Genomic DNA, 11,732 nt, shown 5'->3' with positions numbered 1-11,732 from the left:
AAGGAAAAACATAAAAAAAAAAATTAATTAAGAAAACTTAGGTTAAATAACCAAAGTACAATATCACCTACAAGTGAATGAAGAAATGAGGTATGCAAATAGTTCAAGCGATGAAAACAATTAAAATTATGATTAATAATCAATATAATTGAATGTTACTACGAGTTGAATGTTTTGGAATATTTCTATGTGAAAAACAAGGATTTTGTTTAGTGTAATCCATAACATATTTTCCTAATTACATGAGGACATGTTACCAATAACTATAACAATCACATATTAACGTTTTGTTTAATGTATTGGAGATATTGTTTGATTTGGATGTGGATAGGCTACTAATAAGTGTAACAATTACATATTGGTTGCATTTTAATTATTGTGAACTTTTACGTTGTCCCATTTTTTATGGCGTTGGGTCTCTTATTTATATATAATAAAATGGGGTTCTCATAATATTTCTTTGCCCAATGTTGTAAAATGTTGTGTTACTAATTAATTAATATACAAATTCTTTACATTGTTGCAAATAACAGGGTTTATAATTTGTTGGATAACACGTGAATGCAATTATTATATCAAAACACAATAATTAAGATATAAAAGCCATTATTATTATAAAAATGATTTGATTTTAAGATCATTAATTGAAAATTTATAAAAAAAGCAATTAATTAAAATATACACATTTTTGCATATTGGTGCTTTATATTATTTTGAACTCACTCAACATTGTCTGCTATAAAATAGACATGGATGTGTTTTAACGAGTAGCACATCTTGGTGCTTAGTAGTTAAAATGCTGCACCGATGATTAAGAATGTGAAAGCACTACTATTTTAAACAACATACACATAATCATATTTATCTCAGAATTATTGCAATATATGATAATCTTCGAGCCTTCTCTCTTTGTTGCTTGCTAATTCTAATATATGTATAACATATAATTGGAACCGTTTTTGGTATCATTTCTTCAACTTCATTGTTGATACTTGTCTCATAACCATAACTTTGGATATACCCTTGAGGAACCTAGGATGCCCATTATCATCCACACATTCCAAAGTCTTGTTGTGGAATTCCAACTTAACACTATCTGTTGCTAGCCAATCCATGTTGATCAAGATATCATATGAACCTAGGTGTAACATGTTCACTATTTCTTACATATGTATCCCATTCATTTTGATTAAGAATGTCTCCACCAACTCAGTCACTTTCCTTTTTGTCCTTGTAGCTAACTGAACTAGCCACAATTTCTTATGAGTATTTTTTCTAAAGGACACAAACATCAACAACTTGGGACACAACATAACTAAGGTTAGCTCTAAGGTCAATCAAAATAGAAACATACCATTAAGAAATTATACCTTTTACTTGGACAATAGATGCCTCGTTGTCTACTTGTTGATTGTCCACATTTGCATCGATTCAAGGAATCACTCGTGCTACATCATTCATTGTAGTAGCTTCTTGCAGTTGATAAATCCTCCTCTTACTATCATCTAGTTTGTGGGGACAATCTTGTAGTAGATGCTCTTCTCCATAGCCCCAACATTTCAAGGGTCCCTTTTATGATCCCTTGTCTTTCCTTCCATGGTTTATGTCATCTGTGCCAATTTGCATGGGGCAGTTCTACTGGAGTTTTCTTTTGGTTGGGTAACTCATCTTTGTACCCTTTCCAAAGGACTTATGTTGCTTTGATTTGAATCTTTTTTTCTTTGATCCGATTTTTGTATTTTTTATCGTATCATCCAAAGCCCTGGGCTCATCAAATTCTATCCAATCCTCATAGGACTTAGGTAGTCCATGGAGAAAGCACTAAAAATTCACCTTCTCATCCTTGATATATGGCACATAACACAACAAATTCAAAAATATATTGCTAGCTTCCCTAACTTCAAGTCATGGAATTCCTTGATCTTCCCCTCATAATATCTTTCTCGCAAAAATTTGCTCCCAAAATATTTGTTGAATTGCTTCCAAGTGATCTTTCTCTTACTATTTTTTTTTGACACTCTTAAGGTATTCCCACCATATGGAAGCTCTTTCACTCATTTTGATGATTTGCACTATGGCCTTCATATTCTTGAGATAATCATGCACATGAAAGTGTTTCTTTAATCCCAATAGCTAGGAATTTGCCTCTTCACATTTCTTGATTTTACCATCAAAGGTGGTGTTGAGCCACATACATAAAATATTTTGCACAAACCATTGCGCCATTATCATGATTTCTCCTCCTAAAAAGACTTAGAATAATACACCTAAAACAACTAAAATTGTAAATCTTAAATAAGTGGGGTCCCCTAGATAAATAAGAAATATTGGCATGACATTATATTGACCTGACATCATTGTATAGCTTTATGTTTTTTTTTTCTTCACCTCAACACATGGCAATATAAGTTATATATGGTTATGATGCATACTTTCCATATATGGGTTCAAGATTTTAATTACTCTGATGATATTGATACATTTACGAGATTGAAAATTAGAATTTCATTGTGGGTGCTTTTTCATTGCAATTCAATAATTAATCTTTATTTGACAATCTTGTTGCATAGCATAATCCCATATGCATAATACATAGTATTACTAAAAAGAGGATTAAGCTCCAATCTAATGATCTGGTTATATCTATGATATATAATGTATGGATATGAAAGTATGTTTTTCTAAAAAGGTTATGATAACGTTGGCCTAGCCTTAAAAAAAATGGAATATAATCATAAAATTGTTTCAAAAGCATGTCTAACAACCCCTGTTGGTGTTGTAGGCACACGTGTAAAGATGTTAATCACATATCGTGAAATGTCAAAACATGCAAGGTTGTCCTTGTAAGTATTATAATATTGTTGTTTATATTCAAACTTTAACATGACTCAGCCAACATTGTTGGCCCATACAGTATGCTTTTTTAAAGGGCAGAAGGCACATGATATAACAGAAGAATAAGCTTCTGGAAAGTGGTGTGCCCACCCAGTATTCTCAACATATATGCCAAATGGTGCATGGTGTGAGATATATGATCGTGACACTAAATGCAACACACTATTTGCAAAAAAACGCAGATGAATCATAAGCCACACGTTATGAAATTTTCGTCAATGAGTACACAATACTGAGTCGACAACACAAAGATTAATTTGATTGTGACATAATAGGTGCGTAAGGACATTGTGGGAATTATGTCTCTTTTAACTATCAAAATTTATTGTTTGTATTTTCGTATACTATTTGTATTTGTATATGGGTGACGTATCCAAAGATTTGAAGACGAGTAAAACTACTGCAAATCGATTCCAAATATCAAAATTCTAAAAACAAAATTAGTATTACACTTACTTTCATATTCTTTGTATCATCTTACACTTAAGTCTAAAAATTTAAATACCTCCCGCTTTCAACTGAAGTAGACAATTAAGCCTGACAGACTCTCATTCTATACCTCTTATTCTAGAATGAAGGCTTGCAACTCTCTGGAATATTTTTCATGCTCTTAAAACTGCTCATAGGAAAATAAAATTCGTGCTCACAGGTATGCCCAGAAATCAACCCCTCCTCTCTGATTTTGTTTTCTATCAAATACTAGGCTTGTTCAGTCAGTTTGGACGTGATGCAAGGGTTAATCCCTCTCACGATTTTCCTATTTCACCATACCCTGTGTAAGATATGGTGTTGTTTTCATAATGTAAAATCTCTGCTTATTCATTATTACCCCATTTTTTTTCATGGTTTCATTTCCTGGGTTCATTTAGCAATGTTTCAATGGGGTTATGTGTCCTAGGGATGGCCATGACACGACCCACAACCCTAGTCCATGAATTGAACCTTCAGCCTTGTAAAGGCTCAACCAAAACCAAACCTCAAAGCACGAAAACCCTGTGTCGTATAACTTTTGTGGGCAACACCGTTTATATCTCATGGTCCTGAAAAGTTTCAGGAATAGTTTTGAAAGGGGTTTGTCTATATTGCCTCATGAGTCAGGTATAAGCCCAATCCTGCCACTCAACACACAACCCTTGCTATACATATATATTTACGAACCCTTACAATTTGTTCCTTCATTTTCGGGTTGTCATGCGTCCCTAACCCATTTTCCAAATCCACAATGCACCTCAGTATTAGCTTGTTCCAGCCACCTCGTGGCCATGGATAGCAAAGCTCAGGCCTAAGAAATAGAACCAACCCAAAATTTGAAACAAATGATCACTCATTGTGTATAAGATAAAAAAAAATGGTTTATGTCTGCGCTAAGTCACCTTGGGCCATGTACTGGTCTCATAGAGTCACTATACTCTTCTATTGCGAGCTCGTGATGTTTCTTTATAGTCTTGCTGGGATTCCAGGCCCCCATCTAGCCGCAGTATGATAATACATTCTTCACTCTTTAACCTTTTCAATGAGCCTTCGTTTTCCCAAAACGGATACCAGAAACTCAATTTATGGCCATGGGAAGTTAATGGCTTAGCCACTGTATATCTTGTGCGGAGATAGGGTTTGTGCGGAGAAATGGAGATAGGGTTTGTGCGGAGAAATGGTTTGTGTGGAGATAGGGTTGTGCGTAGATAGGTTTGTGTAGAGGTTAAGGTTGTGCAGAGAAAAGGTGTGTGCAGAGATAAGGTTGTGTGGAGGTTAGGGTTGTGCAGAGATAGGGTTGTGTGGAGGTTAGGGCTGTGCAGAGATAATGATGTTCAAAGGAAATGGTATGAAAGTACCATTTAAAAATTGGTTAAGTCTGGGATATGGTAAATATTTATGCAGAGAAAAGGTTTGTGCAGAGATAAGGTTGTGTGGAGGTTAGGGTTGTGCAAGAAAAGAGAAAAGGTTTGTGCAGAGATAATAGTGTTCAAAGGAAATGGTATGAAAGTACAATTTTAAAATTGCTCAAGTATGGGATATGGTAAATATTTATGTGGGGAGGGATAGTTATGTGCGGAAGAATATCAAGTGGGGTAAATGTTTTAAATAATTTAGAATTTTTTAAAGTTTGGGAACTAATATGTGTGAGGAGAAATAATGATATTTTTGGTATATGATTTTTATTTTTGATTCTGTAAAATGTTAGACAAAACTGAAACATAGGGCTATTTAGCTAGAAGATGGAGATTAGCAATTTATTTCTTTATACTATTTCTTTTTACCTCTTTCTTTTCAAAAGAAAAGTCATTCTTGCTGAGAAATTGGTTAAGTGATGTAACTTTATTATAGCTGCAAAATTTTGGGTCAACAAGTCTATATGTAACTTGTTAGTAAATTACCCATTATATGCAAAAACTATTTGTGATAATTTAAAATGTTTCATAGGAATACAGTGAAAACTTTTGAAAGCTATGTCATTTGTCACAACATTTAGAATATGGTTTTAAATGGCTTCATACATCTTTAATGAAAAAATAATTCTTACCTTACAACACCATGTTCAAATTTGATATGCATTTGAAAATTACAGACATAAAGTGAAGATGAAGCAAGGTGAAACAATTATAAAACATCAGAGGCTCAAATTGACAAATCTAGGTGGTGAGGGTATTTTGATAGAGATAGAGAAGGGACTCACCACTAGATGGTGGGTGCTACCTAAGTATTCAATTCATCATATCTAGAGCACGGTTAGACACCAGGATCAAATATTGTGAGAAAGATTCAAGTTATGAGTGCCTCAAACATGATTATAAAGTAGATAAGAGGTGCTTATAGGATGGAAAGTTGGTTTTGATAAAAAAATTGAACAAGTGAAGGCAATGGCATTGACATTCAAAGATATTATGTACCTAAATTCTTACAACTGGAAAAAGGTACCTAAATTCTTACAACTGGAATAAGGTACCTCAATGAAGATGGAATCAGGATATGACTTTGTTTGAGAATACATGTAGCAAGATGGAATTAAGATATGCTTTTGTTTGAGTTCACATGTCATGTTATTATTGACGAGGATTGTTAAACTTCGTTGCAAGTTGGGTTATTAACAATGATGATGGTTGTTGACATCAATACCAACTCAGATTATTAATGATGATGATGATTGTTAACATCTATATCAATTTTGGTCTATAAAACTTCAAAAAGAAAATGGTAAGGAGTTAATTGATTTACTTTAGAATTTTATTCATATATAAAGAAAATTCCTTAAATCTTCATAACTTTGATGAGATAAAAAGATAAAACAGTTCATATTATAAATATTGTGCGATTCAAAATCTTTACTAGGCTGATAAAATAAGTTTATGAAACTTAAAAAAATAAAGAATTAATTAATTTGCTTTATAATTTTATTCCTATTTAAAAATCTTCCCTAAATTCTTATAACTTTAATGAGATAAAATAATAAAAAATTCCAAATATCTTGGAGTTCAAAATATTTACTAAACTGATAAGATAAATTTACGATGAATTATTTTTAAACCATAAATATATTATATTAAAAAATTAGTACATTTCAAGTGAATATTAAGCACCCACACAGTAATCTTCTGTTCCCTCACTTTCAAAATAAAAAGTAAACCATTCATAGAAGTATATGATTTGCTGAAAAGATATGTAAAATACCACCATTCATGGAAGTATATGATTTGCTGAAAGCATAGGTAAAATATATTTTTTTAGTAAAAAATATTATATTTTCGTTAAGAAAAAAATAAATACATATATTTTATACTCCATTATATTTTACTGCGTGCAAAATTAATTAGGAACAAATTATAAATAAATTTATATACCATTTTAATAAACATTAAATTTGAAAATATTAAACTGAAATGGATCTGTACTACTACCACATATACAAACACACACCATCTCATCATTTCGACGACATCATTTAAAATACGTGTGTACTATTGGTTTGTGAGTTAGAAGGGTAAGATTTCAGCGAAACTTCTGAATCGATTTTGAAAAGACCACATGGAGAATGCTTTCCTTAATCCATACACCAATATGAACCATTATCAATCAATGAAAAGTTGCAGAGCAGGGAAGGTTGTGTGTGACAGAGATTAAAATGATTAAGGCTTGAGCAACTTGACAAACAAATCTTCAACATCCTTTGCATTAGACCATCCATGCACTTCAGCCTTGACAAGATCACAGTTCTTGTGAATAAGTTTCCACAGACTGTGATCTTGTGAATAAGTTTCCACAGAGGGTATCTGCCAAAACAGTAATCCACACATCTTCATAAGAACTTGACCAATATTAATATCACAGAAAGAATCATGGGGAAGCAAGAATTTGGTTTAATGGTCTCACTTACTCTTCTCTGGGCAAAACCTGATCTCCAACCCTCAACTTCAAAGAAGGGCAGAAATCTCCACTTCCATCTCCCAGATAAATAAATTGCTTCATATCAACTGATTCCTCTTCCAAGCACTTTTGCATCATCTCATCTATTATTGCCCCCTGCAACACAGAACATTATCAGCATGCAATATTTTTAAAACAATTATTTGTACTCAGAGAAGAAAAGTGAGATGAATTGCACAGTTAGAAAAGGGATGGAATGATCCATCAACTCTTTGGGTATTTGTGTGTATTCATTGGATGCATTTTCCGTTGGGTGCAGACAATAGAAGCATAAATACATTTAAACACTGATCCAAATTCTTATCTCAAATCCAGACAATTAATTGTAAGAATAAATAACTCTATATGTGCATATCAGACCTGTACATTATAAGTTATAGGTTCAAATATACCTATCAAAACATGTGTTGTTATACTATATCACTAAGCATATAAGACCCCGGTTTAGATGGGTGTTTGCTAATATGTAACAGTACACAAGAATGAATACCCAAGAATGGTAACAGTAGATGGGTGTTCGCTAATGTGTAACAGTACCCAAGAATGAATACCTTGCACATATTAGGAGGGCAGAGGGTGCAGCCATGAGGGGGGCCTTCAGTAAAGGGATGAAAAGGCTGAATCCTCGATCTCCCCTTCTCATCAACAAATGCTGGATTTGTCTTAATCTCAGTGAAGTATTGGAGCAAGTCATGGGCTTGAAGAATAGCCTTTATGAAGAACATATTAGCATCGCTCACAATTCGAAGTTCACACCTGCAACACAACAACAATCAAAGAATGTTTGATTACAATAAGTCAAGATTTCTTCAATGAAATCTATTAAACTTAAAAAGAGGAGAAAGAGCCATGCTATCATCACCCACCCCATGGAGAAGGCAAATTTGATTGCTCTTATCATTTCTGGGTACAGAGGAATAGTCTTCAAACTCTGTTCAATATCGCTTATAGTTTTCCCCTGGTCATGCAGCTCTCCCATCATTTTATCCTTCACCCACCAACCAGCATATTAATTGCAGAAAAACTCAATGATGCTTCTAGCATTTCTAGTAAAGCTGACTACTTGAGGATTCTAATGAGCACCTACTGGTATGAATCTAACCAAACGCATAACAAAATTGGGCACAAGTTGCAGCAACCCCTGAACTAACAAAAACTCAAACTCACATTACATGAAGATTAAAGTACGAATAGTAATTAGTTACCATGAGAATATTCCATGGAAGGGTGGGGAGCAAAGCCTGGAAGAGCGGAGTGGCTCCTAGCTGTTCAATCACCCATGGATCGCTGTCACAGTCGATTATGGTTTGATCAAAATCAAATACAATCACTGTACCACTGCTCTTCATGCATCCCATAGCTGTAGGAAAATGGATAGTTAAAGCAGAAAGAAGATGAGAGAGAGATTTGTGTGTATGAAGAGGGATGTAAAAAGGGCCTTTTATAGTAGAACCACCACCAGGGAATATTGAGGTAAGGAAGCATATGCGAGGAGGATATTCACATGAATCCCAAAAGCGAGACATGACTCACTAATTTCTCGCGTGCTGTTCAATCTGCACCAACGAGCGAGGAGTCCATTACCACATGGACTTCTCCTGTGTAGCACAGAGCATAATATTCACAGCATATGCTTTGTTTTCTGTGGCTCCTCTGCTCCTTGTCTATTGTTTCTGTTAAAGTGATTCATTTGTTTATCGTGGGATTGGCTGTTGGATTGGCTTTCCAGGATTGGCCGTTGGATTGGCTTTTCACTTCATGTTTCAGAAAGGAGATTGGGGATATTCCGTAAAGATTTTAATATGTTTGAGTAGTTCAGGAATTTCTTGACAGGCGTGGTGTACTTGTCTAAGGTCTCACATAACAACACATTTGAAAAGAAAAAGTAAAAGACAAAAAGAAAAGAAAAAGGGTGATTTTTATTATTATATGTATGGGATGATATTGACTACTGTATTTATGGGTTATAATGGGTTATAATTTTAATAGAGATGATGTTGTAATAAGCTATTTATATTTATTTTAATAGATTATTTTAATTATGAATATGAATTTACTAAATGCAGGACCAGATTAAATTTTTCAACATGTAAATTTATGTTTAAATGTAAAGAAAAATTTTTACTTTAACAAAATTTAATTTTTCTCCACACTTAAAATTTTTATTTTGGAGTGAGATAATGTCATGTAACATTATAATTAAAAATATTAAAATAATAGTTTAAATTAACAAATTAAAAATAATAATAACAATAGAAATTAATGTTGGCCATAATATTTTTTTCTAATTAAGACTAACCTAAGTACCCATGGGGGATTTGAACCGGTGACCTATCGCAAGGAGTGCAAGGAGTGCCTTAACAAGGCATCGCAAGGAGTGCAAGGAGTGCCTTAACAAGGCATCCATTCACCGCCAATTCAAAACCCCATGGGCAATGTTGGCCATAATTAAAATACACCAATTTGCACATTAATTTTACATCACTTTATATTTCTATATAAACTCGTTGAAAATAAAAATAATAATTTACAGTTCTAAGAAGAAATGTGATTTTTTCATTGCAAATGAGTAAAAACAATAATTTATTTTCTACTACGATTAAGAAATGTAATTTCTTCAATACTTAATATGGAGATGATAAGATATAGTATTCTTGATATCACATGATGTGTAATTCATTGTACATTAAGCTTACATGTGATTTTTAAAATAAAAATATATTAATAACAAAAAATATTTTGTAAAATACTTCAATGTACGTATCAAATAACATAATTTTATATCTACTTTAAATTAAAATAAAAAAATTCTTATATTTTTACGCTAGATGTGTAATTTATTTTACTTCTAGTATGTAATTGATATATGAGATTTTAAAATTATCAATAACAAATTAAAGTTTAACATAGGTTGTAAATAAAATATCTCAATACCTACGTTGAGCAAAATATTTTAACATGAAACATATATAGAGAGAAAGATTGAGAGAATTCGTATTCTATTAATAGTTGTTTTCTAATTCAATGTATGAGGGATATTTGTAATTTTTGCAATGCTTCATATGGATTTGATATTTAATATTTAGAAAATATTAATAATAAAAACAATTAAATGTAATATGGAAATTGTAAATTATAAATAAAATATTTCAATGTCAACTACATATCTATTATACCAACATAGATCCATCTCAACTTTAGATCTACCAAGGAGGATCAAATCTCTCACTCTAAAAGATGTTTGCATCTCAAGAGATTTGATCCCTTTAGGCAGCTAAGATTGATAATTAATACATAGATATATTTATGAATTTTTTTCATATTTTTTTGAAATATCAAAACTACCATAATATATATATTCTACTATAATATCTCTTTATACCTAAGTGTGAAGCCCCTCTAAAAGCAATCAATGAAATAGTGAGAGGGATTATATATATATATATATAAAATTTGATGTCACATAAATTTTAAATCACCAAATTTAATTATGTTGAGTGTTTAATATATCGAGGTTTAAGATAGATATAGGTTGGTTTATGTATATATTTAACTATTTATTAAACAAAAACTATAACATTATGCTATATTCATTTGTGGCAAATCTTCCCATACTGAACTATTGTTTTATATTGTGACAAAACAAATACTTATAAGTGTGTGACTTCATAATTAGAAGCCATTACAATATGCATTAAATTTCTTTGAAATGTACATTAATACTTAATAGGTTTTAAAGATAAAATGATTAAGAATTTAAGTATTCTTTATAATGTGATAAAAAAAGAAAACGAGGTGAAATTATTGTAACAATCCCGATAAAAGTTTCATGTAATAAAAGTTAATAAAGGGAAAAATAATAACCACGATTGATAAGACACTTATTCCAATTTGAATGTTGGGCAAAACGTCCTAGTGTGGGTGTTCATTTGGTTTAGTATGGCTAAGGAAATTGGCAAAAGCAACGACTAAGGCTTTGGAAAAACAAAATGAAAATTTTGGCACATTTATTTATGAAAATTATGGAAATTAGAAGAAAAGGAAGGTGAAAGGTGACAGGTTGCATGTGAGGAGGAAAATAATGGAAAATAATGGAAAATGAAGAAAATAGAGGCCAAATTGATAAAAAGGCTTCTGAGGATCAGTTTGTAATTTTTTGTCAGTTGAGTTTTGAAGCTCTCTCATTATTCTCTCACTCTCTCACTCTTGGACACTTAGAGTTTCTTGGAGCACTTGGCAGTGGACCAAGAAAGACAAAGAAGGCAAGAGGAAGGAAGGAGTAAGCAAGGACGAGCAGGATCAAACAACTACAATAGGATTCTTTGCATGTATCAATTTGCATGTGTGTTTTCCTTGCTAGATTTGGCATGCATGGTATTGCATGTGGTTCTTTTGTTGTTATGGCATGGGTTTTTCTAGGT

General features: G+C 32.3%; 1 protein-coding gene across 2 annotated transcripts; it reads right to left on the bottom strand.

Moving 5' to 3' along the window:
* Positions 1–6,923: 6,923 nt before the first annotated feature.
* LOC149157176 (inorganic pyrophosphatase 2-like) lies at positions 6,924–8,742 on the bottom strand. Of its 2 annotated transcripts, none has more exons than XM_089445591.1 (5): positions 8,517–8,742; positions 8,178–8,299; positions 7,863–8,067; positions 7,260–7,407; positions 6,924–7,126 (listed from the first exon to the last, which is right to left on the bottom strand). In XM_089445591.1, the coding sequence occupies exons 1-5, from the start codon at positions 8,667–8,669 to the stop codon at positions 7,014–7,016; spliced, it is 741 nt and encodes a 246-aa protein (XP_089301717.1). In that variant the 5' UTR covers positions 8,670–8,742; the 3' UTR covers positions 6,924–7,013. The 2 variants fall into 2 exon arrangements, with proteins under 2 accessions (XP_089301717.1, XP_089301716.1); XM_089445590.1 differs by having other exon boundaries at positions 6,924–7,157; positions 7,262–7,407.
* Positions 8,743–11,732: the final 2,990 nt, after the last annotated feature.

Source organism: Pinus tabuliformis, chromosome 9 (assembly GCF_031772625.1).
Source record: "Pinus tabuliformis cultivar Carrire ecotype Pingquan chromosome 9, CPIR1, whole genome shotgun sequence".
Taxonomy (NCBI): domain Eukaryota; kingdom Viridiplantae; phylum Streptophyta; class Pinopsida; order Pinales; family Pinaceae; genus Pinus; species Pinus tabuliformis.
The sequence above is the reverse complement of the archived record's forward strand: the minus strand, read 5'-3'. Positions and strand labels throughout refer to the sequence as shown.